General features: G+C 37.7%; 1 protein-coding gene across 1 annotated transcript in view; it reads left to right on the forward strand.

Moving 5' to 3' along the window:
• PPP1R21 (protein phosphatase 1 regulatory subunit 21) overlaps nt 1-27118 on the forward strand; it is a 65376-nt gene that overhangs the window by 26471 nt on the left and 11787 nt on the right. Inside the window, exons 10-17 of the mRNA XM_077915322.1 lie at nt 1210-1311; nt 1401-1489; nt 4273-4409; nt 9437-9529; nt 14150-14277; nt 16914-17066; nt 20828-20920; nt 23997-24239. Coding sequence (XP_077771448.1) covers nt 1210-1311; nt 1401-1489; nt 4273-4409; nt 9437-9529; nt 14150-14277; nt 16914-17066; nt 20828-20920; nt 23997-24239 — 1038 coding nt within the window. The remainder of the gene's footprint in view (nt 1-1209; nt 1312-1400; nt 1490-4272; nt 4410-9436; nt 9530-14149; nt 14278-16913; nt 17067-20827; nt 20921-23996; nt 24240-27118) is intronic.

A 27118-nucleotide genomic window follows, 5' to 3' on the forward strand; every position in this document is an offset into this window, starting at 1 on the left:
GCTTGTTGCTACATAATGGTTATACAGTGAGAATCAAATATGTTAATCTTATCTGAAACACTTTATCACTCTGAAGAATTCATTTATTTCTCAATATTTTATCTTTGGTGCTTTGGCATATGAAAGGTTCTATGTGGTTTTTCTAATAAGTGTGTATTATTTTATTTATTTATTTGAGAGAGAATGCAGGCAGGAAAAGCAATAAGTGAGAGAGGGAGAAGCAGGTTCCCCACTGAGCAGGGAGCCCTACATGGGACTCGATCCCAGGACTCTAGGATCATGACCTGAGCCAAAGGCAGACGCTTAACTGACTGAGCCATCCAGGCACCCCTAATAAATCTGTATTATTGAAGGAGATTCAGAAACCACTTGTTAAAAGATGACCAGAGTGGTTTAGACTTGTCCATAAAATCATAAAGTAGACATTTATGATTGAAGCTCAGAGAGATCAAATGAGTTGCCCAGGGCCAGATATCTATAGTTTGCAGTATGGCCAGTTGAATCACATTTCTGCATAATGAGATTTTACATTTCTGTACTGAGAAATCAGAATTTGAGCCATTATACAATATTTGGATAATTGAGAAACTTCATAAGTGAAAATTAACTTTTTGCTACTAAATTGTCTAAATGCCTGTAGGATTTTTTTTCTGAATTTATTCTTCATACTGAATTAATTCTTTATAAATACTAAGGTATCAGTGACAGTTATAAAAGTTTTTACATCCTCATTCTAGTGATAATTATATATTCCTGGAATTTGTTAACCCTGAACATCATACACAGTAAAAATAAGGAGCTGTCCTTAATAGGCTTGTTTTTTAAAAAATGAGGAACATAACATAAAAATCTTTCATACAGGTTTCTTTTCTTTTCTTTCTTTTTCTTTCCTGAGCCTTCTTTAGAGAAGCAGGTGCTTGGGGAATGCCTGTGGTGGGTTGTAAGGCAGTGTCCCCTCTGTGTTTCCTCCCATGCCTGGTTAAATGATGTCACCTCTCTTCAGGTTCCTCCATTTGGAATGAGATGGGGACTTGGGGACTGTATTTGGGACTGTTAGAGGGTGAGCATCCCTTTTTTGTAAAAGCCAAACTTTTTCTCAAAAAGTTTCCAAAAGAACTTAGGTTTATAACTCAGCGAGTCCATTCACAAATCTCTAGGTATTTGTTATTTTCTAGTGACGTAACTGACGGTTCTTCCCCTTTTCCGTAGTTCTCACAATACCTTCATGAAAATGCGTCCTACGTCCGCCCTCTTGAGGAAGGAATGCTTCATTTATTTGAAAGTATTACTGAGGATACTGTGACTGTCCTGGTAATTTCCTTCTGTGTTTTACTTCTGCAAGTGGAAGCTCCTTTATGTCAAATGACACTATTAACCTTGGAATTATTTTTCTTTTCCAGGAGACAACTGTGAAATTGAAAACTTTTTCAGAGCATTTGACCTCTTACATATGTTTTCTTAGGAAGATTCTTCCTTATCAGTTAAAAAGGTACTTAGCCTTGAGGCCAAGGAGCTTGGGGACTCGTGGGGGGTCACCTGACCTGTGCCCAAGTTAAAATAGTGACACGTGCCCCTTGGCAACTACCGGCTCGCTCTGCACCACAGCCAGTTGGCATGTCTGTGAACAAGGAGAATAATGGCTTGAGCAGCACAAACCTATATTTAAGAAAATTGAATTGTAGTGCATCAGTCAGGGGTTTTTGAGTAGTTCTGTAGTGTGGCTACCGCTATAACCGTGTAATGCTGTGAACCCGTATTTTCAGTGATTGTGAATCACACAGTTCTTGAAAGAAATATTTCAGTTTTATCCTTTTGCTGTAAACGTTTAGGTGGGGGTTATAATAATTAGCTTCCACAATTGGTTGGATCTGTAATCATTAGGTTTCTCTGAAGTGGTGTCTTCTTGTTTTTATTATTGGTGATTTGTTTAAGTTATAAACTAAAAACTTTATCTCCTCCAGCCCTCACGGAAGATACCATTTAGTAACCTTACATATTCCTCGTTAAGTATTTCTGGAAGGGAAAGGGAAAATAATCCATGTAACTGGAAATTTGATAATATTGCTTGTATGTTTTGATACTTTTGTTCTAAAACTGCCAAGACCCCTAATTCATCTAAGTCTTTTCATCCAAAGATTTAACCTTAAAAAAAAAAAAAGTCAAAGAATAATACAACTGGAACATAAGAAAAATAAGAACATATATGTATTATAATATATTGCACAATAAGGGTTAGAAAATATGTAGATGAATAACTTAGAGATATTGAAAATATACAGTAATTATGGTTCATAAATCCTTATAAAACTAAAATAGTAGGTTTACTTTCTCAGAAATGTAAACTTCCACTACTTAAAAAATTTAATATGTGTTAAAAGCCATTTTATTACCTGATTGTAACCTGACCAGGCATTTCAGTAACCAAATTTTACGGTTTGCGGGTATAACAGAATTTTAGGAATCGGAATTAGGACTTAAACTAATAATTATGAATTATAGTTTCATTCAGATTCTTAATCTTATGCTTCAATGAAGTTAAAGTTTTTTGAAAAGACTCTAGAAGTTTAAACAACACTAAATTGAATATACCTTATTGATTTGGCTTATGTTTAAGAGGAACCTATTTGAGAACCATTGCAAAAGTGGTATTTACTACTTGAAACAATTGTGCATTTTTATTTTACCTTAATTTATTTTTTCACGGTTACATTTTTTAGAAATACTGAATAAGTCCTTTTTTGATCTTAGATTCCTATTCTTGGAATGTTTTATCCCCTATCTTCATCCCATATTTATGTTTTTTTTTTTTAAGATTTTATTTATTTAGTCATGAGAGACAGAGAGAAGCAGAGGGAGAGGGAGAAGCAGGTTCCCTGCAGAGCAGGAAGCCCAATGTGGACTCAATCCTAGGACTCTGGGATCATGACCTGAGCTGAAGGCAGATGCTTAATTAACCACACGAGTCACCAGGGTGCCCCATATTTATATTTTAAGACAACTTTTTATCATTGTTTTAAAAACCACATTAATTGACAAGATGACTTTTTTTTTGGTAGTATATGGGCTTTGTATTGAATGAAGCTGTCTGTTATAAAGTAGAGGAAGAGAAGGAAAGGGATATGATTATCATTCCTGTGTTAATAACTTTCCTTGCTTTACCTGCACATTTTTAAGAAACACTGTTAAGAGTCCATGTGTTTTTTTCTCATAATTGTTTTCTCACCTTATAATTGTTTTCCCAAGTAACCACTTAAAATTGAAAATGATACAATGTATTATATGATTGTTAGTCATTTAATTTTAGATTTGGGTGTATAGATTGGTTTTTCAATCTCTTTGGCTTTTACTAACCTTTTTACTAAAAAGGTTTCTAAATGATTTTGTTCGTTAGTTCCTATTTAATTTTCTTTAGGAATTCAGTATGTGCAATATTTTTCTCCTCAGGATTAGGTTTTTTAAACAAATTTTTTAACTTTTAAAAAAGATTTTATTTATTTATTTATTTATTTATTTATTTATTTATTTATTTGAGACAGAGAGAGAGAGAGAGAGAGAGAGAGAGAGAGGCAGAGACACAGGCAGAGGGAAAAGCAGGCTCCATGCGGGAAGCCCTACGTGGGACTCCATCCCAGATCTCCAGGATCAGGCCCTGGGCCGAAGGTGGCGCTAAACCGCTGAGCCACCTGGGCTGCCCAAATTAGGTTTTTTTTTTTTTTTTTTTTTTTTTGTATTTTTCTTCTTCTTCTTCTTCTTCTTCTTCTTCTTCTTCTTCTTCTTCTTCTTCTTCTTCTTCTTCTTCTTTTCTTCTTCTTCTTTTCTTCTTCTTCTTTTCTTCTTCTTCTTTTCTTCTTTCTTCCTTCTTTCTTCTTCTTCTTCTCTCTCTCTTTTTTTTTAAAGTAAGCTCTATGCCCGCTGTGGGGCTTGAACTTATGACTCTGAGATCAAGAATCATATGCTCTACTGACTGAGCTAGCAAGGCACTGCTCCTCAAAATATTTTTAAAGGAAATAATTTTGTGTTGCTCCTAGGATGGAAAGCCAATGAGCACCTGCCTTTGCCTTTTACTTCCATCTGGTCATCTGTTAGCACTAATATCTGCAGCAAATAGGTGTATGTATTGAGGTCTAAAAAAAATGGAACCTATACATGAGATAATTTTTTTTTTTTTTGGAAAGTTTCTCTTTTGGGCATAGTTTGAAAAATCAGATGATTTATTATAGCTGTTTGAAAATTGTTACGATGCTCACTTTTGAAATATCTGCTCATTCCTAGTTTAGAAGAAGAATGTGAATCGTCTCTTTGCACGTCTGCATTGAGAGCCAGGAATCTTGAGCTGTCTCAGGACATGAAAAAGATGACAGCTGTGTTTGAGAAGCTGCAGACTTACATCGGTCTTCTTGCTTTGCCAAGTAAGTTTGTTGGTTGCTCGTAGTTCAACTTAGAGTACAAGAACCTGGAGAAGGGAGCTGTTTAGCTTGTTTGAATAGGAAGAGTATAGGACCTGGAGTCAGAAAAACTTGAATTCAAATCTTCTAGCCCCTTACACATTTATGGCCTTGGCCAAATCACTTTACTACTCTGTACCTGTTTTTCCATTGATGAAATCGAGGTAAAGTGATTATTAAATTAAAGATGTACAATATTAGGCATTAAAGACATGCATTAAATATTAATTCCTTTTCTCTCCATCCTTTTTTTTAAATCGAGAGGGGCAAAGCATAAGAATTGGTAGCAACTTTCCAACAAGTAGCATAGGAGAGAGGTTTAGAAGTAAAAATGTCATTTGTTTCCCTTTGTTCTAGTTTGAAGAGAGTATTTTCGGTAATTGAATGGATCTCAGTTTAAATGATATTTTAAGAATGCTGTAATTTTTCATACTCTGATTTATTTTTTTGTAATAGCTTTAATGTGAGATAATTTATATACCATATAATCTACCCGTTTAAAGTATAATATTCAGTGGTTATTAGTATATTTACAGATATATGCATCATCACATATCAAAGTTAATTTAAAAATATTTTCATCACCTCAAGAAGAAATCTTGTATACTTTAGCTATTACCTTATCCCCCATTCCATACCGCTCTGACACTAAGTGACTTCTAATGTATTTTATGTCTATAGATTTGCCTATTCTGAACATTTTGTATAAATGGAATGATATTTAATTAATCCATAAAAATGGAAACATAAAAAAAAAAAAAAAGGAAACATAGTCTTTTGTGACTGCTTTTTTCATTCAGCATAATGTTCTCAAGATTCATCCATTCTGGGCAGCCTGGGTGGCTCAGTGGTTTAGCTCTGCCTTCAGCCCAGGGCCTGATCCTGGAGACCTGGGATCGAGTCCCACATCGGGCTCTCTGCATGGAGCCTGCTTCTCCCTCTGCCTGTATCTCTGCTTCTCTCTCTGTGTGTCTCTTGTGAATAAATAAATAAAAAATCTAAAAAAAAAATTCATCCATTCTGTTTTATTGCAGAATAATACCCATTATATATCCCACCACATTTTATTTACCCATCAGTTGATGGACAGTTTGTATTGTTTCTACCTTTTGGCTATTATGAATAATGATGCTTTAGATATTTGTGAAGTGTTTGAGTAGGCATAGCCTTCATTTCTCTTGGGTATATACCGGGGGATGGGGTGGATGGTGGTGGGAGGGCGAATTTCTGGGTCATATGTTAACCATGTTTAACTATTAGCAGAACTGCCATACTGTTTTCCAAGGTGGCTTCCCACCAGCAGAGTATGAGGGTTCTGATTTTTCCACATCCTCACCAGCACTTGTTATTATCTGACTTTTTGATTTTAGCCATCTAAGTTTTGTTGTCTAACTTTCTGCAGTGGTATCTCATTGCAGTTTTGATTTGTATTTCCCTGTCATCTAATGATGTCAAGCATTTTTTCATGTTTTATTGGCCATTTGTATGTCTCTTTGGGAAATAGGTTTACTCAGATCCTTTCTCTATTTTTTAATTGAGTTGTCTTTTTATTATTGAATTTTAAGTGTTCTTTATACATTCTAGATCAAATCCCTTTTTTGGTTATATGATTGACAATATTTTCTTCTATTTTGTGGGTTGTCTTTTCACTTTTTTGATGGTGTCCATTGAAGCATGAAAGTTTTTTATTTTGATGAAATCCAATTTAATTTTAATTAATTAATTAATTTTTAAAGATTTTATTTATTTATGAGAGACAGAGAGAGGCAGAAACACAGGCGGAGGGTGAAGCAGGCTCCGTGCAGGGAGCCCAATGTGGGACTCGATCCCAGGACTCCAGGATCACACCCTGAGCCTAAGGCATACACTCAACTGCTGAGCCACCCAGGCCTCCCTATTTTTATTTTATTGCTCATGCTTTTGCTGTCATATCTAAGAATCAGTTGTCAATATGAGGTCATAAAAATTATCCCCTGTGTTTTCTTCTAAGGGTTTAATAGCTTTAGCTCTTATGTTTAGGTCTTTGATCCATTCTGAGTTAATTTTTGTATCTGGGATGGGGTGAAGGTCCAACTTCCTCTTTTGGATGTGTTTATCCAGGTGTCTCAGCATTATTATTATTATTTTTAAAGATTTTATTTATTTATTCATGAGAGAAACAGAGAGAGAGAGAGAGAGAGAGAGAGGCAAAGACACAGGCAGAGGGAGAAGCAGGCTCCATGCAGGGAGCCCAACGTAGGACTCGATCTAGGTCTCCAGGATCACTCCCTGGGCTGAAGGCGGCGCTAAACTGCTGAGCCACCCGGGCTGCCCGTCTCAGCATTATTTATCAAAAAGACTTGTTCTTTCCCTAGTTAATTACCTTGGCTCACTTGTTAAGAATCAGTTGATCATAGATATATGGGTTTATTTCTAGACTCTCAGATTTATTCTATTGATCTATTTATCTATCCTGTGCCAATACTATACTGGCTGTTGCTTTGTAGTTAGTTTTGAGACGAAGTGAGAGTCCTCCTACTTTGTTCTTCATTTTCAAGATTGTTTGGCTATCCTTGTTCCCTTGAAATTCTGTGTGAATTTTAGAATCAGCTGGTTAGTTTCTGCAAAGAAGTTAGGTGGGATTCTGATAGGGATTACATTGAATCTGTAGATTAGTTTGGGGGAGTCTTGTTGGCTGAATTATGTCTCCCTAAAAGATATGTGAAATTCTACCCTAGTACTTATGTATGTAACTTTATTTGGAAATAGCATCTCTGCAGATGTAATCAAAGTAAGATGGGGTTCTACTAGTTTAAAGAGAGCTCTTGTCAGTCTGATGACTGCCATCCTTATAAGGAGAGATGTGGAGACAGAGACACAGGAGAGACTCAGGGAGGCCATAGGAAGATAGAGGCAAGGATTGGAGTTAATCCTGCCACAAGCCAAGGCACCTGTAGGGCTGACGGAAGCTGGGAGGGGCAAGGAACTATTCTCCTCTGGAGGATTTGGAGGAAGTGTGGTCTGGGTAGCACTTTGATTTAGACTTGTGGCTTCCAGAACTGTGAGAGAACTCTTTTCTGTTGTTTTAAATCATCTCCTTTGTGGTACTTTTGATACAGCAGCCCTGGAAAACCACTATGAGAGTATTGCCATCTTGATGATAAGTTTTCTGGTTCATGATCATGGTGCATTTTTCCATCTAGGTAGGCCATCTTTAATTTGATTTCGTAGTTTTTCAGAGTAAGCACCTGATGTTGTTCTCAGGAGGTTCAGCCTTGGGCATGCACACACTAGCCTTGGGGTAACAGTGGTTTTGTCAGTCCCTTTCCCTGTTTTGTTTCTTAATCTTACTAAGGATAAGCTCTACTCATGGCTGACAGACTGCTGTCTCGGTTTCAGCAATGCCTTGGGGGCATAAAGTGCTCTACAGCTGATCCAGTTGAATTTAAGCTTCTTTATAGGTATAGTTTTTGAGATTAGGGTTTAAGGTTTGCTATGACCCCAGAGGGCTCTTCTTAGCTGTTTTTTTCTCTAGTAAACCAGCTAGCCAGTGTAATTTACATCTTTAATGAATCTATCGTTTAACTTACCATTTAGGTAATGAATCTAGTTTAACTTACATCTTTACTGAATCTACCAACTTCCTGTTAACTGCTTTCATCACAAGCTCTATTATTCCTGAGAGCACCTTTAGAATTGAATTTCTCCATGCTCTGTTGAGAATGAAATCAATTCCTTTGGGAACAGATTCAGAGTTTTCTGTTTTAAGGCTTGTACCTCCCTTGTGCCAAATCTCCGAGCCATGTTTCTGGTGCTGGAGGTGGGGACAATGATGCCCTTTCCTCAGAATAACAGTCTTGCTTTAGTAGCTGAGCACTGGTGGAAGGGGTAGGCCACAGCCTATGGTCTCCGTGGCTTGCCTTTTTCAATGTGGATAAAATGAGCTGGGGCAAGGGGCTAGAGAACCCCAGTATTCTCAGCAGTACTGTGCTCAGGGTAGAGCCTCCATCCCAAGAGTTGGGGCTGGGCGGAAAAATTCCCACCCCTGTCATACTCACCCAGAACTTAGTTTTGGGTCGAGGGGAAAGATGCAGCCCTCCAGCTGGAAGTTAGGGGAGAGTTGTATTCTTGGCCTCACCAGTCTGGAGTGCAATTTCTAGCTCACTGAGCTGGTGAGAGGAGGATGAAAATGGGTCTTTGTTCAAATACTGCAGATTCTGGCTGTTTTTACTGAGTTGTTAAAGATTTTATTCCCCCCCCCCCCCATTTTAAAAAGATTTCCTTGAATAAATGTTTCTTCATTTGAAGTATGCACTTAGGACCATTTTCAAAGTCTGTTTATTTTAAAACAATTTTCAGGGGCACCCAGTGGCTTAGTCAGTTAAGCATCTGACTTTGGCTCAGGTCACGATCTCAGAGTCCTAGGAAGGAGCAGCGTCAGGCTCTGCACTCAGGAGGAGTGTGCTTGTCTCTAATCACTTACTCCTTTGCCTCTCTCCCCCCCCTCCTCTCCTCGCCTCATGTGCTTGTGCTCTCTCTTTCCCTAATAAATAAATATTAAAAAATAAAATAATTTTCGCCAGTTTTTTGGGGGAGTGAATCTGTGAAGCTACTCATGCTGTCATGCCAGAAGTGGGACTCTGAATAATGGTGTTTTTAGTTATGTTCAACAAATAATAATGTATAGGGAAAGAAAAAATTGAGAAATGCATTTTGTAGTAACAAGGTGAAAACTCACAAACTTTCATTTCAAAAAGAATCATAAAATATGTTATCCTACGTAACAATTTAATTTTGATTCTTAACCATTAAAAATATTTGTGGATATGGATGATGCAAATCAGTTGTATGTGTCTATCACCATTATATCTGAATGTGTCTACAAAGATTTCAAGGGCCATTATTTTCAAAACATCACAAGCAATCTTTAAAAAGTAGAGGAAGAGGGTGGGCTGTCAGTTTTTCAGAAGTCTCCTGGGAAAATGCTTAGACTTGTGATTTTGGTTTCCTAGGTACAGAGCCAGATGGACTCCTTCGGACAAACTACAGTTCTGTCTTAACAAACGTTGGTGCTGCTCTGCATGGATTTCATGATGTCATGAAAGGTGAGGCTTGAAAAGAACATAAATAAGCTGAAAACCTTCATCTTACTTTCTCAGATCTGCCTGAATGAGATTTAAACAAATACTGCCAAGGCTAATAGACCCCAGAAAAAGGCTTAGTAGCATTTGGCTTATGTTGGAGTGCACAGCTCACCGCCGTCTGCTTTTTCCATCTGCTTCATTTCTGAAGGTAAACAAAGTGCTGAAGAGAAACCCTTGTGCACAGTACTTTAGCCAAAAATACATTGCACTGATTTAAGGCAGGTGTGTGAATTTTATCAAGCTAGACATGCCATTCAGAGGCATTTAGCAAAACATTTCGAACTCGTTAGAGCCCACGCGTTTAGGAATTGAGGAAACCAGGGTTTAAGGTTCCAAGAGAGCTTTCCACCATCCTGTGCATTTTTACATCTAAAGTGCCCATTTTGGGCAGCCCTGGTGGCGCAGCAGTTTGGCACCGCCTGCAGCCCGGGGTGTGATCCTGGAGACCCGGGATCGAATCCCACGTCGGGCTTCCTGCAGGGGGCCTGCTTCTCCCTCTGCCTGTGTCTCTGCCTCTCTCTTTCTCTCTCTCTCTCTCTCTCTCTCTCTGAATAAATAAATAAGTCTTCAAAAAAATAAAAAATAAAAATAAAGTGCCCATTTTAAGTCCTGTTTTGTTCAGGGGAACCTTAAGAAGTGAAGGTCTGGTTTTAAGCTTTGGTCAGTTTTTAATTGCTATGTACTAAGAATATAGTAGGCTGAAGGACATTTCATATTATTCTTAGCCAACTGTGATTCTTAGTCGACTTTTTAATCTATAGGTCTGCATGGCTTCTAGGGTTTTTCCTTCCTTTCTTTTCCTTTTGAAGACAGTTGGGGCAGGAGATGGAGGAAAGGGCAGAAGCAGTTGCCAGAAATAGCCCAGATTAATAATATGCTAGATATTCTTTGTGGTGTTGAAGTAACAATTAGGAACCCATTACGAGTTTCACAGAAAATAATTTTAAAAGCCTAGAAGTGTTGGAAAGCATGTACAAGACAGGTATATTCAGGCCCCTATGTAGATTGGCAGGGAACCCTTCTTAGTGCCAGCAGTATTAGCTAGCCCCATCTTACCCTTCAGTATGGAGAATGAGCCTTTCTGTGGCTTGTCTCTAATTATGAGGAATTTTAAAAATCATTATACTTGTGGAGCTATCCCTGGCTGTGGGAATCACAGCTTAAATAGATACTCTTGGTGGCCAGTGACCATAATCAGCCCCAACTCAGCAGAAGTAGTCTGGTGTGCAGAGAAACTAAGAGCCTGGTTGGTGCCTTTTTCCTATGCAGCTTTGGGTTTGAGGAATTCAGACTTAGCTGTGATCCTCTCTTCCAGAACTTTAGTTAACTGAGAAATAGGCCATTGAAACCACAGGTAGTTCTGTTGCTACATTTTTGGGTTCTATTTTCTAAAGTTTGCTATGCCCATATTATGATTTGTTTGTGCTAGTGGTTTCTCTTGCATTCCTATAAAGAAGGGGCTAGAAAGTGGAGGGTAGCTGTCCAATAAGAAGGGTTTTAAAGCTTCACTTACATTAAAAAAAATCTTGGTTTTATTTCTATTTTAATTAATCTATGATTTTTACAGATTTTTTTTTAAAGATTTTTAAAAAAGTAATCTCTATCCACACTGTGGGGCTCATACCTACAATCCTTAGATCAAGAGTCACATGCTCCACCAACTGAGCCAGCTGGACCCTCCCTATATAGATGCTTTTATTCATACATACATAAGATTAAGAATCCACCAAGTGGCCCAAATTGAAGAATGTTACTGTTGTCAGTTGAGGCATAAGTCGATGGAACTTATGGGAGGATCAGAGCCCCAGCCCCCCAACCCCCTTAGTGCCTCCATTTGTTTCTGTCCTTGCAAACATAATATAAAGAGAATATTGGGAAACAGGAAGGGCAGTTGGCAAGATTATGGGGTCCTGTTGTTAGATATACGATTCAAATTGGTCTTTTTACCGAGCATGGAAGACTACTGTTTATCTCTCAGGGACTCAGAATGAAACATCAGCTGGTATTAACAGAAGAAGCTTTGCGTTTCAGAGAACTCTCAACCTCTTCCTTTCCTGCTTTGCCCTGAGTAATTGCTTGATCGAAGTCAGCAGGCAGGCAGGCAGGTGTCAGTGTAAAAAGAGAGCTAGAGTTTTATAAACATATCTATCCTACATGGATTCAAAATAGGAATTAATTAATCATTTAACAAGGGAATTCTAAGTGAGAATTGTTGATTTTTAGGCTCAGGTCTAAAGCAAGTAGATTCATAGGAAACAGAAAAATAAATCTCTGGCGTAGGTCACATGGTTTCTTTGTTCTTTTTGGATTTAAAATTTAATGTCAAGGAGCATCCTAAATAATTGAAATATTTGGACTCAATAAAGAGTAAACAATTGAATCAAGAGGATTATTACTGTCAAACTACAGTGGCACTGTTCAGTTGAAACCGTGTCAGTATTCATAGTATTGTATAACTTTCATAAGTATCTCAGTCATATACCAATCACTTAAGATTACTTGCCAACCAAGTTGTATTATACCTTTGTGTACTTGCAGTAAAATAGCAACTACAACTTTCTGTGATGTGTAGAAAGAAAATGTCTGTGTTAGGGACTAGCAAGTTCAGTATATAAAAATGTTCAGTGGGTTGCCTCGGTGACTCATTCAGTTAAGCGAATGACCCTTGATTTTGGCTCAGGTTATAATGTCAGGGTCCTGGGATCAAGCCCCTCATTGTGCTCCTTGCTCAGTGGGGAGTCTGCTTGAGTATTCTTTCTCTCCCTCTCCCTTTGCCCATCTCCCCAGCTCGTGTGTGCACATATGCATGCTCTCTCTCAAATAAATAAATCTTAAAAAGAAATGTTCAGTATTCCAGTTGAATTTTTATTCACTTGGATATCTTATGAATATATAGAGGATAATCACTTATTTGTAAAAATATAAACATAAGAGTAATATACCAATTAGTTGGTTCCTTTGCTGTGACAGTTGTACCATAGTAATGTAAGATGTTAACAATAGGGGAAACTGGCTAAAGAGTATACAGAAAATCTCTGTAACTTTTCTGTGAATGTAAAACTATCTTAAATTATAGTTTATATATATACGTATATATGTATACTAAATATATAAATAAAACAATTCTCCAGTTTTAAAATTTTAGTAAAAATAATTCTATCCATAAAATAATGATTTTGTGTTAAAATAGCATGATCATATCAGGTTAAACCTCAAATACCATTTCTTTCTAACTAGTCTTATTTCTTTTTAATTCTCCATAGTCTAAAATCAACTAGATTCCTTGATTCTGAGTAAATGCAATTCTCTGCATACACATCTGTTATAAAAATTAATTTTCATATTTTGTGATTTATTTTTCACCTTGCTGGTAATGATAATGCTGTTGTGAATGAAATATTCTAAAACCATTCAGAGGGGAATGAATTGTGAACACTTTGTTATTTAAAAATATAATTACCCTTCCTTGTAAATCAGTGTTGTCTTAAGAATTCTCCCACTATCCCTTATTTACAGGACAAAATCATTCTTTCTCAGAGACCCAGAAAACCCCCAAGTTTAGTTGTTTGGCCAGTTTCATCACTGCAATTTCTCTTAACACTTTTATCTAAGTCTCTCTCTCATGTGCTTTTTACATTTTTTTAAAGATTTTATTTATCTGTGAGAGAGGCAGAGACACAGAGGGAGAAGCAGGCTCCCCACAGGGAGGCCAATTCAGGCCTTGATCCCCGGACCAGGACCATGCTATGAGCCGAAGGCAGAGACTCCACTGCTGAACCACTAGGTGTCCCTCTCCTGTGCTTTTCTAACCACAGGCTTTGTTGGAATATTTGGGGATTGGAGGATGTAGCCTGTGAAGCCAGGCAGGGGAGTGTTAACTCCCGGTTTGGCTCTGCAGACCCTTGCCAGTGTTAGGGTGTGTGCTAGCAAACTAGCTAAGGTCCAGTGAGGGTTGCGGGACATTGTACCTGTGTTAGTTGTTCTGTTCCAGCCCCGTGGTTCGCTTATATGAGTACAAGATAAATTTTCATTTGTGCCTGCCCAGACTATCCAAACAGCGTTTTTAACTGGTAAATACTGGTCAGGGTCATTTACCCAGCACTAGAATAAGGGTAAACACTCAAATGAGGGATAATCAGATCCACAAGCTGGTGGCTGTAATGGAGACACCGAGATGGTGTTAAGAGACCCTTATTTGGGGATCCCTGGGTGGCTCAGCGGTTTAGCGTCTGCCTTTGGCCCAGGGCGCGATCCTGGAGTCCTAGGATCAAGTCCTGCATCGGGCTCCCGGCATGGAGCCTGCTTCTCCCTCTGCCTGTGTCTCTGCCTCTCTCTCTCTCTCTATGTCTATCATGAATGAATGAATGAATGAATGAATGAATAAATGAATTAAAAAAAAAAAAGAGAGACCCTCATTTGTCTCTATTCTTTCCACATGGATTTGTGACCTACTCAGGGTGATCCTGTTAGAGTTGGGACCATTTTTGTTGTTGCTGTTCAAATATTACTGTGTATGTCTCTAAGAGTAGATATGCAATTTGTATATGGATAATAATAATTTCCATTTGATTGCTTTTATAGATATTTCTAAACATTACAGTCAGAAAGCTGCAATAGAGCATGAACTTCCAACAGCAACACAGAAGCTCATTACAACGAATGACTGTATCCTGTCATCAGTAGTGGCATTAACAAATGGAGCAGGAAAGGTAAGTTTTCTCTGGTTTATATTGACATTAAATTTAATTTTTAAGTAAGCTCCTTTTTTCCCCTTGAATGACACAGGGAAACTAATCTGTAAAAGGACTTTGGAATATCCGACTTTTTTGTAAAATAAAGTTGTCTCCTTTTTCCTTCTCCCTACCCAATATTTAAATCAATATGGGGGGATCCCTGGGTGGCGCAGCGGTTTGGTGCCTGCCTTTGGCCTGGGGCGCGATCCTGGAGACCCGGGATCAAATCCCACGTCGGGCTCCCTGCATGGAGCCTGCTTCTCCCTCTGCCTGTGTCTCTGCCTCTCTGTCTCTCTCTGTGTGACTATCATGAATAAATAAATAAAATCTTTAAAAAAATAAATAAATAAAGCAATATGGGAGTGACTGTGACTGATTAGCATATGTGATGAGTAAGTAGATCACTCACAGTTTCTTTTTTAGGAAGATACTTGATGATCAGTACACATCTTTGTGTATATCAAATGTCTGCTTTATAGAAATTGGGAACATATATAAAAAGAAAAAAGAACCAATAAAACCTTCATTAATATTTTGTTTTTTTCCCTTTTAGTATTTTTTGTTGTTTTTGGTAACATTTGTTACAGTGCTACGTCTGTGGTTTTCTTTCTTTCTTTTTTTTTTTTAAGATTTATTTATTTATTTATGATAGACACACAGAGAGAGAGAGAGAGGCAGAGACACAGGCAGAGGAAGAAGCAGGCTCCATGCCGGGAGTCCGACCCGGGACTTGATCCCTGGACTCCAGGATTGCACCCTGGGCCAAAGGCAGGCACCAGATTGCTGAGCCACCCAGGGATCCCCCTCTTTTTTTTTTTTTTTTTTTTTAAGATTTTATTTATTTATTCATGAGAGACACAGAGTGTGATTTTATTTCTTAAGTGCTTTTAAGGTGATTTCAACATGTGTCTTTTCATTGAGCCATTAATACTAGATATGATCATTTGGATCATTAAGCACTTAATTATTATAAACTGACCAAAATGCATTTTCTCTAAAAATTCTATCTTGGATATTCTGGTTTCAGCACTTGTCCCGTTCTCAGTATGTGTTCATGTGCCTTTAGTGATTCAGATTTCTCTGAGAATAGCCCTTATGTGTGTAACCTGAAGGACTGTATTCAGAGCTATCTTAGTTCATTTATTTCAGCAGATGCAACCTAATTTCTCAAGGAAATTTCTCTATCCGTATTTATATACCATTATTTTTCTGACAGGTTGTCTATAATAGAAGCACTTTTTTTTTTTTTTTTTCGGGTAATTAAGTTAATCAGAAGTGATCACAGATCATATAATATATTCAGTGTCATCTTTCCCAGACTCAGACTGGTCTTTGTGACATGTTGCTAGAGTTTGGGGCCATCATTAAAGGTCCTGTCAGTTCACAGATCTGTGCCTACAGGGTTCCTCCGCCAGAAGAGCATCCCTGCTGCTCCCTCTTGAACGCTTACATCTATAGGCTGCTGAAGCTTTCTGAAGATAATTCTAACTTAGATTCCATTAAGAAAAATTCTAGATAAAGGGAACATTGACATTTTAAAGGAATCTCTGCATTTTTCACCTTTTATGAAAACTCTGAAATATTAAATACCTAGATCCTCACAGCTAATTTTAGAATTGTTTTACCTGAAACCTTAAAATGTCTCAAGGATAGGTCTATGATCTTCATTCTGAATTTTTATAAGTGGTTTTTAACTGAAATAAGTATCTGAACTAACATTAGTCGGTAGCAGTTTAATTCTTAGCTAATATGATTTGATTAAGCAAAATTTTATAGTGTATGATTTTTAAAAGCCCAGTAAGAAAATGTCATATATGCACATTGAAGAACATTTAGGAAGTGTACAAATATTAAAAGGAGGAAAAGGGATAAACCTCACCGTATACTGTTGTGACCTAAAATGCAAACCCTCGGTATGTGATTCTCTATGTCATTAGAAGGAATATAAGGCTTAGAATCCTTTATTTTTTCGAATACTACCTCATGTAGAATTTCATTTGACGTAGTAGAATAATTGATGAAGAAATTTAAACTTTCAGACCATTAGCGATTTGTTGCTTCCTTTTTGAACAATTTCTGCCAAGGTGTAGGATATTTTGTTCTCCATGTTCTTATTTATCAAAATAGGATATTCTTCAATGTATCTAATAACACTTTAGTTTTTCTGGCTACTAACCTTCCTGGACATTACTTAAGATGCCATGTCATGTCTCATGTTGGAATTTGAAGCATTCAAAGTTAAAATACGAATAGAATGTATAAATCCAAACATGGATATTTTGAGAGTAGTGGCAGAAATCACTGAGGCAGATAGCTCATGAACATCATCTACAGAATAAACCAGAATTAGTCTTGGTTTTCAGGAAGAATAGAAATTTGTCTAGATTAAGACCTGTCAGAAGTCTGGACTCAACCTTTATACTGGTATTGTCTTTTTATTACAAATCATCGCCCTAGGTATTCTCCTTAAATAAGTAAGTATGGGCTTTAGGGCAGGTGTTGAAATTTCATTTCCATTCTCAGCAACTTTAACTGCTCCAAAAACTATTAGATATATATGTTAGATATATTACTGGAAAACAAAATCTATCTTCTTGTCACACTTGGTTTAGATCGCATCTTTCTTCAGTAACAATGTGGACTACTTCATTGCTTCTCTGAGCTACGGGCCTAAGACAGCGAGTGGCTTCATTAGTCCTCTTTCAGCTGAATGCATGCTGCAGTACAAGAAAAAAGCTGCTGCCTACATGAAGGCTCTGAGAAAGGTTTGTGCGCTGCCGTTGAATTCATATCAGAGGAAAAATCAGGAATCATTCCAGAGAATTGCAAGAGTCTTTCCAAGTTCATATTGTTTAGATTTTACACAACTGGGGGCACAGCTGGTCGGTGGGTACTGGGGGAGGTCTTTGGGAAGGAGGAGGTGACAGAGACCTACATCTTAATGAATGTGTGATCTATGCATAGGCCATGTTGAACTCATGTCCCCAAGTTCCCGGTAGGAGTGTCTAGAATGAGGCAGCCAGGCAGCCAGTAAGTATCAAACTTCAGAAATCTCAAACTTGTAGAAACAAAAAAATAGAAATATATTTATAATTTTTTCCTAAATATCAGAATACAAGGTCATTGCAAAAAGAAGTCAGAAGATACAGCAGTATGTGAAGACGAAAATTATAGTTGAACCAGATCCCCACCATCCAGAGGTAGCTACTTTATTAGAGTATATCTATATCCAAAAACCTTTTGGTGCATGTTTGCACACACAAGGAAATACACACATGTATTTGCCATGAAAAGCGGTGTATCTGAATATGTATACTATTTCAGAATCTGGTTTTTTCCTCTTAGTGAATCATGGATATAAAAATTGTGATTTTTATGTATCAAATAATATAGGTCTATAAATAATTGTTACAGTATTTCATTCTGTAAATTGTGTGATAATTTAATTAACCAATCCATTGCTTGTGGATATTTAGGTTGTTTTCTGTTTTTCACTATTATATGCAGCACTACAGAAGATATTCTTGCACATGCAACTTTTTGTGCCTTTGTTATTACCTTTTTCCCTAATTTTTTAAAACAGTTAGTTATATATAATGCATAAACCCCTTCTTACATTACATTAGAGCATTACAACTAAAATTCAGTCCCTAATTCCACTTTCTCTTCAGAGGTGACTATAGTACTCAATTTGGCATATAATCCTCCAAACTCTTGGAGCATTTATCTAAACTTCCAGACAATATACAATAAATAGAGTTTTCTTTCTTTCTTTTTTTAACCTAAAATCTACGTTTCATTGTGCAACTTGATTTTTTTCATTTAAAACGTTTTAGGGATGCTTGGCTGGCTCAGTGAGAACATTTAACTCTTGATCTCAGGGTCCTGAGTTTGAGCCCTACTTTGTGTGTAGAGAGAACTAAAAAAAAAAAAACAACTTAAAAAAACTTAAAATGTTTTAGATGTATAGAATTGCAGAATCACTATGTTGTACACCTGAAACTAAAGTAACATTGTCAAATATATTTTTTTAAAAAAAGAAAAAATGTTTTAGAGATCTGTGTCATTAACCTATGGTGGCTATTCTATAATATGGATGTTCTGTGGCTCATTTAGGTATTCCCTATTGGTGGGCATTTAGTTCATTGCAGTTTTTTACTATTATGATAATACTGCAGTGAATAACTTTATAAATACCTCAGGCACTTGTATGGAATATTGAGCAGTAGAATATTATGGATTGTGTGGTTTGCACATTTAAAACTTTCATGTTTATTGTAAATTGTCCTTAAGAGTAGCTGTACAGTTTTATACTCTTAACAATGTATAGGGCTACCCATATCCCTATATTTGTCTAATTAATTATGTCTTTAAGATTAATTTCCCAAAATGGAATTGCTTCAAAGTCTGTAAATCTTCCAAATTTTGGCACATTTTTCCCAGACTACACTTCAGAAGGTTACCTATTTGTAGTTTATCAGCAGTAGAAGTATACATTTAACCCATGAACTTAATAATTATCTATCTCAGAGACAAGAGGTTTTTTATTGTTATTTTAATTTGCATTTCTTTGCTTATTGAAGTGGAATGTCCTTTTGTAAAGTTATTGTTTATATTCATTCTGTCAGTTCTCTGTTCATTGTTAACCTATTTTTAGAAAAATGTTCCTAATTAGGGTTGAAAGAGCTCCCTAGTATACTAAGAATTTTATTTAATTTTTAATTTTTTATAGTAAAAGATGTCAGTACTGTGTCTGTGTACTATGTACTATGTCAAGTATTTCCCCTAGTTTGCTGTAGTATTTTTTCAAAATATTAAGTTTTAATTCTTATATCATTACAGTCTTTTTCTTTATGGTGGTGATTCTCAGCCAGGGATACTTTTCAAGACTCTAGAAATGTTCACCTACATTTTCTTTTTTTTTTTTTTAAGATTTTATTTATTTATTCTTGAGAGAGAGAGAGAGAGAGGCAGAGACACAGGCAGAGGGAGAAGCAGGCTCCATGGAGGGAGCCCCATGTGGGACTCGATCCCAGACCCCAGGGTCATGCCCCGGGCCAAAGGCAGCGCCAAACCACTGAGCCACCCGCGCTGCCCTCACCTACATTTTCTTCCATTATTTTCATGGTCTAAATTTTTAAGTTCAAGTCTTTAATCCATCTTAGATTCATTCTGATATGGGTGTGAAAAGGGGATCTAAGTAGATATTTTTCTAAATTATTAACTGGTTGTCCTTACAGTGTTTATCCAGTCTGTTCTTTCTCCACTGATTAAAAAAATGCACCATTTATCACGTAACATCTTTTTGTCTGTGCTTTTGTGTGTTTCTAGATTTTCTGTCCTCCTCTTTTATCTATTTTTGTTTGTTTTGGAAAGTTTTATTGGGGATTTAATTGGCATACAAAAACTGCATATATGTGTATTTTTAAAGATTTTATTTATTTATTCATGAGAGACACACAGAGAGAGGCAGAGACATAGAGAGAGAAGCAGGCTCCCTGTGGGGAGCCTGATACGGGACTCCATCCCAGGACCCCGGGATCATACCCTGAGCCGAAGGCAGACACTCATCTCTGAGTCACCCAGGTGCCCCAAAATTGCATATATTTGAAGCTTACAATTTGATAGGTTTTGACATTGTCTACACCTTTGAAATCATGGACAAGACAATGCCTCATAGTAATCTTTACTCCTGCTTCTCTGCCCCATCTCTTGGTAATCTGCTTTTTTATTTTTTAAATTGAGATATAAGTGACATACAGTATCATATAGTTTAAGGTGTACCACATAATGACTCAACATTTATATATATCACAAAGTGATCACTAAGATAAGTCTAGCAACCATTTGTTACCATACAAAGTTACTCGGGATCCCTGGGTGGCGCAGCGGTTTAGCGCCTGCCTTTGGCCCAGGGCGCGATCCTGGAGACCCGGGATTGAATCCCACGTCGGGCTCCCGTTGCATGGAGCCTGCTTCTCCCTCTGCCTATGTTTCTGCCTCTCTCTCTCTCTCTCTCTCTCTCTCTGACTATCATAAATAAATAAAAATAAAAAAATTTAAAAAAAAACAAAGTTACTACTTATATCCTTTATGCTGTACATTTGTATCCCATGTCTTATTTATTTTATAACAGGAAGTTTGTACCTTTTAATCCCCTTTCCCTGTTTTGCCCATGTTCCCACTCCCCTCCCACCTGACAACCATCTGATTGTTCTCTGTATCTGAGTCTGTTTCTATTTTTTTTTTTAATTTGTTTTGTGTTTTAGATTTCACGTAGAAGTGAAATCATCTGGTATTCGGTTCAAGTGCATATGGTTTTAGTTAGTGTAGATTATAAGTGGAATGACAAGTCCCTCTTTATTATTTTTCTTTAAAAAAAGTTCCTTGTCACATTAGTAAAGGAAGCAGTATATGTTGGCGTGTATCTGAGTTTATGATTGAACCCCATTTAGCATTCTTATTCATGTAGATAAGATCAGGGAATGCTATGCTCTCTTTAACTCTTATGATGCTTTTTCCATAGCCGCTCTTGGAGTCTGTGCCTTACGAAGAAGCACTGGCAAACCGCCGGGTCCTTCTTAGCTCTACTGAAAGTCGAGAAGGCCTTGCACAACAGGTATGGCACCTGATAAATCATGCCACTTGTTAATTGAGCATAGATGTTAAATCCCCTGGAGAAGCCTTTTAACACAGATAGAACCATTTAAAAGGCAATATAAGTAAACATGTAAAATTAATTGTTTAACACGTAGTGAAAAGCACCATGAGCATAATTCATTCAAGAACATTTGTTGATACTCTAAATAAGTCATTTTGATTCAGTTGGTATTGTAATTGCCACCAAAGTGATATTAACACACCTGAGATGCAGTAGTTCTTTTTTTTTTTTGCTACGCATTAGATTTAAATGGAAATAAGGCAAAAAAAAAAAATAGGAGTTAGAGACTCAATGAGTTATCTTAATTTTTTAAATGAGCAATAATGAAAAATTTCTAATATTCACTTAGTTGGTCAATTGAATTTGGGGGCTAGGTGGAGGTGAGGGGGATTAACTTTTCCAGAAGTTGGTGCACTCTGGACCTGGTTTAGCTTTTATCAGAGACTTACTTCAACAGCAGGCTTGCTCTTAAGTTTTTGAAGTATTTATCTTCAAAGAGAGTGCAAATAAGTTCACCCAAGACTTTTATTTTGTCTGTGCTGGCCTATATCACTTATCTTTTCAACATTAATATGCTATGAAGTTGGAACTAAAAATTTAATTCAGAGAGTAATTCCTGAGAAACAAAAATCCTGCGATAAACGATAAAATGTAGAATACTTTAAAAATTGATTTTCAATCTTCTTATTTTATGTAAGGAAAGTAAGACTCAAAGAAAGTAAGCAGCTTTTACCCAGAGTAGCTGGGAAGTGGGAGAACTGTGGCTGCAGAGCTGTTGCTTTTCCCACTCTGCCATTGACCAGCTGCAGGCTAGTCTGAGAAGCACTCTAGGTGTTACTTCCTGCCTCTCTGAAGTGAGAATAATATCTGCCTTTCAGGGTCGTGTAGGGATTAATTGAGCCAATGGGAGGCAGTGTGATACAGTGAAAAGAATCAGAGTTGTGAGCCAGACAGATGGGGTCCCAAATCCTTGCTCTGCCATTTGCTAGCTTAGCAGGTGGTTCAGCTGCTGGGGGCTTTAGTTCTGCTCTTTGAGAAATGAGAATTGAAGGATTGTGAGGCTTCAGTGGGATAATGGCAGGAAAGTACCATGAACAGCATCTGCTGCATAGTAATTGCTCAACCATGATAGTTGGTAGAGCATTGGAATTTACTATAAGATTACTTTAATTTTCATGTAATTTCAAGCTTTTATTTGTCCTGAGAATTAGTTTTTTAAACTTCTTACTGAAGGGAATGTAACGTACTTAAGAAAAGTGTACAAATAATTAATGTATGGTTGACTCTTGAACAACATGAGGGTTAGGGGCATTGACCACCCCCCCTAACTTTTGACTCCTCCAAAACTTAACTACTAATAGCCTTCTGTTGACTGGAAGCTTTACTAATAACATAAACAGCTGATTAACACATATTTTGTATATTATGTGTATTATATACTGCATTCTTACAATAAAGTAAGCTAGAGAAAAGATGTTACTAAGAAAATCGTCAGAAAGAGAAAATACATTTGTAGTAGTGTACTGTGTTTATTGAAAAAAAGCCTTGTGTAAGTGGATCCATGTAGTTCAGACCTGGGTTGTTCAAGGGTCAACTGTATATCCCAATGAATTTTCACAAATAAACATACTGATGTAATGAGCACCTAGATAAAATTTTTAAAAAAGAACATTTCTTTTTGTAAGGTATACCTTTAAAAAAATTACTGGAAGCCTTCCTCATGCCTTTTTCCAGGTATTACTCTCCTTGCCCCCAAAGAGAGCTATCATCCTGTGTTCTAATATAGTAGATTAGTGAAAAGTTCAGTAAACAGAATTTTCATTAAATGAGGTTATAATAATATATAACCTGGTTATATATTATTATATATAATAATATATATATTCAGGTCTGGTTTCTTTCGTTTAACATATTTGTGATATTCATCTGTTATATGTGAATGTAGTCTGTCCATTTTCATTGTTGTTTAGTATTCTACTGTGTGAATATGCATTATTCTCTTTTACTGACTGTATTTGAGTGGTTTCAGGTGTTTGGCTATCATAATGCTACTGTGAGTGTCCTTACCCATGTCTTCTGGTAAACGTGCATCCTCTGTTGAGTGTACACCTGGAAGCAGAATTGCTGGGTCATAGGATATGATGTTGTCAGCTTTAAAAATCTAGCCTAATAGTTTTTCGAAGTGTTTGTCCCAAATTCCAGTCCTCCTAGCACTATATGGTAGTTCCAGTTGCTCCACAAGCATGCTCACCTTTGTATTTTCTGCCTTTTTAATTTTAGTCATGTGGGTGGTTTTAAATTGCCTTTTCTTGATAGTGACCTTGAATACCTTCTTTTTTATGTTTTTAGTCTTGTTCGGTGTCCTTGTGTTTTCCCCCCCTCTATTTTTTTCTTTCTTTCTTTCTTTCTTTCTTTCTTTCTTTCTTTCTTTCTTTCTTTCTTTCTTTCTTTCTTTCTTTTTTCTTTCATTCATTCATTCATTCATTCATTCATTCATTCATTTATGATAGTCACACAGAGAGAGAGAGAGAGAGAGGCAGAGACACAGGCAGAGGGAGAAGCAGGCTCCATGCACCGGGAGCCCGACGTGGGATTCGATCCCGGGTCTCCAGGATCGCGCCCTAGGCCAAAGGCAGGCGTAAACCGCTGTGCCACCCAGGGATCCCCTCCCCCCTCTATTTTTCTTTTGGGCTGTCTTTTTCTTACTAATTTGTAGGAGTTTTTGATATATTTGAGATATGAGTCCTCTGTTGGATACATGCTTTGCAGATGCCTTCCATTTTGTGGCTTTCCTTTCCACTCTCTTGATATCTTTGGATGAATAGAGATTTTTAATTTTATTCTTCACTTCCTCAGTTTCCAGTTGTGCCTCTTGTGTTTTGTTCAGTATTTCCTTTGCCCTGTTTAACAATCAGGCTTTTTGTTTTCACCTCTGGGAAGTAGTTGGGGTTGATGTTCTGTGAAGCCTTTCTTGAGCCACTAGGTTTTTTTCTGCATCATCATCTAAAGTGTAGAACTCTTGTTGCTTTTCAAGGTTCAGCAGAGTTTGGAAAAGATCTCTAAACTGGAGCAAGAGAAAGAACATTGGATGTTGGAAGCACAGTTAGCCAAAATCAAGCTAGAGAAAGAAAACCAGCGATTCGCAGATAAGCTGAGGAGTACGAGCAGTGGGCAGGGTCTCGGGCTGGCCCAGGAAAATCCCACTGGGGCGAATGCGACGGGCCAGGAAGAAACCTCGGCTAGGGCTGCACTGGAGCCTGCTCATAGCACCAGTCTGGTAAGTGTTTTCTTCTTCTTTTTTTAAAATGCTAATTGGTAAGGACTTAACCTAGTGTTTGGTGTTACCATCTAAGTTACATGTCAGTGGGGGTCCCTGGGTGGCTCAATCAGTTAAGCATCCAACTTTTTTTTTTTTTTTTTTTTTTTTTTTAAAGATTTTATTTATTTATTCACGATAGTCACAGAGAGAGAGAGAGGCAGAGACACAGGCAGAGGGAGAAGCAGGCTCCATGCAGGGAGCCCGACGTGGGATTCGATCCCGGGTCTCCAGGATCGCGCCCTGGGCCAAAGGCAGGCGCCAAACCACTGCGCCACCCAGGGATCCCCAAGCATCCAACTTTTGATTTCTGCTCAGGTCATGATCTCAGGGATATGAGATCAAGCCCCAGGCGGGTTCTGTGCTGAACATGGAGCCTGCTTACAATTCTCTCTCTCTCCCTTTGCCCTTCACCATCCAACCCTTAAATAAATAAACAAGTAAGTGTCAGAATAAAACAGGTATAATCCACATGTTCTAGAAAAAGCAAGTGGTAAGTAGGATGCCTCCTTCAAAGAGCTATTCCATTATATTTCCTTTGATTTTGCATGAGACTTTCCCATGGTGAGGACTGTATCCCTGGAAAAGATCTAGGAAGTTAAAATGAAGATGATCCTGTTTTTCCATAGAAACATTTGTAATATGGGATTATATTTCTGACCAAGGGCTTGAATGTCTGCCTTTTCATAGAATGGCCACAAATACCATTTTAAACCAGTTAAAGGGCAGCCCCGGTGGCGCAGCGGTTTAGCGCCTCCTACAGCCCGGGGCGTGATCCTGGAGACCCTGGATCGAGTCCCACGTCAGGCTCTCTGCATGGAGCCTGCTTCTCCCTCTGCCTGTGTCTCTTCCTCTCTCTCTCTGCATCTCTATGAATAAATAAATAAAATCTTTAAAAAAAAACAGTTAAATATGGTTCCTAGACAGTATAAAGCTTTACAACATATATATAATACAGAAACCTATCAGTTTAGTTACATTCCATAAGATAGTCATGTTGGTAGGTTATCTTAGAACCTTCTGTTTCTTGCCTTATATCTAACTGCAGCGATTTTTTAAAGAAGATTTTTATTTATTTATTGGAGAGAGTGTATGTGTGAGAGAGCACACAAGCAGGGGGAACAACAGAGAGAGAGGGAGTAGCAGGCTCCCCACAGAGCAGGGAGCCCAATGTGGGGCTCGATCCCAGGACCCTGGGATCATGACCCAAGCCGAAGGCAGATGCTTAACCAACTGAGCTACCCAGGTGCCCCTAACTGCAGTGATTTAGAAGGTGAAGAAACATCAATACTGGAGCTGTTAATTACTTCAAGTAACTTCAAAGTTACTTTAAGAAAAGTTTCCTGATTATAATATTCTACCCACAGTGAAAAAAATAAAAAAAAGGAAAAGAAAATCCAAGAAAGAAGAAATCAGAAGGAAAAAAAACCCTTATAATCAGAAATATGCATTGTTAGGTACATTTTACAAGCCTTTCTTGAAGATCTTGAGGGGAGCCATGGTGCTTATTGAAAGCACCTTAGGACAGGTCCTAAGGCACTTGACTTTATCCTCCTCATAGCTTGTTGATACAGTGGAAGAGCAAGTCATGGTCCTTCTCATTCAGGGCATCCCTGATAGTGAAACATACAAACCAGCTTTTATTTTCGAGATGTATGTAGACCCTATTGCATCTTAACAGTGTCAGGAACTCAGTTTATTATTAGTTTTCCTAGATGTGATACTGGTATTATGATTATTTAGGAGAGTATCTTAATTTGGGGAGATAAATGTCAAAGTACTTAGGTATGGTATCATAGTATATGCAATTTACTTTCAGGTTGTTCAGAAAAAATATACATGTACAGATAAATAAACTGTTAATTATTAAGTGTAGATGGTGGATATACCATTTCCCCAGCTTTCTGTGTGTTTGAAACTTTTCTTAATAAAATATGGGGAGAAAAAAAGAGTTAAATTTTTAGAAAAGCAAAAAAAAAAAAAAGTAGAATTTCTCAGGGTTTTGACTTGTGTGGGCACCATGCTCACAGGATGATCCTATAGTGACCCCTTGATCACAGGTCTGAGTCCCAGTCCTGTATATTGCCTCTGGCTAGGGGAAGCTGACTAACTGCCTAGAGGCACATTCAACACACCTAGCAGAATTTTGACGTCTCTTCAGGTACCACTGGGGAAAGTACAAGCCCGCCACCACCCATCTTTGGATTTCCCTTCAGAGTCTGTTTCATTGATCAGGTCAGACTTTTCTCGCTCTGGTCTGGTCTGATTTCTTTCTCCCCTCTCTCTCTCTGCTTCCCTACATCTGTTACTTCCCTTGGCTTTCATTTGCGCTAGCAGTAGAGTCACTGGTGGCCAGGGAGTAACTGTTGAACCAGACTAGACCAGGAAGAGTGCTCCTACAACAGTAATGATTGTAGTGATCGTGAGCCAGCCTTGATGTTGAGGACTCGAGTATGTTAACTCAGGCAGTCTTCTAAGTTTGTAGGTACTGTCGTATTTCTATTTTGTAGATGAGACTGGGGTTCAGAGAGGTGAGATAACTCAGCTGAAGTCACATGCTTATTAGTAAGTGACAGAACTAGGCTGGAATCCAAGGTATACCCTCCTTAACCACCAAAGCCTCATGCTCTGATCAGTGTCAGAAAACAGATCAGCTGACATAAACTCATTTGTTTACTGCTTGCCTTTCTTGAAGTGCTGAGAGTTGGCAGCCTTGGTGTATTTGAGTCAGTAATGTCCATTGCTGAAAGTTCAGAACTGTCTTTGAACATCTTCAATGGCAAGCATGGTTCTTAGGTATGTCAGTGAGAGGGATTTCCAGGGACAGGGGAAACTGTTAG

The sequence above is a fragment of the Canis aureus genome, chromosome 11, assembly GCF_053574225.1.
Source record: "Canis aureus isolate CA01 chromosome 11, VMU_Caureus_v.1.0, whole genome shotgun sequence".
NCBI classification, from domain to species: Eukaryota; Metazoa; Chordata; class Mammalia; order Carnivora; family Canidae; genus Canis; species Canis aureus.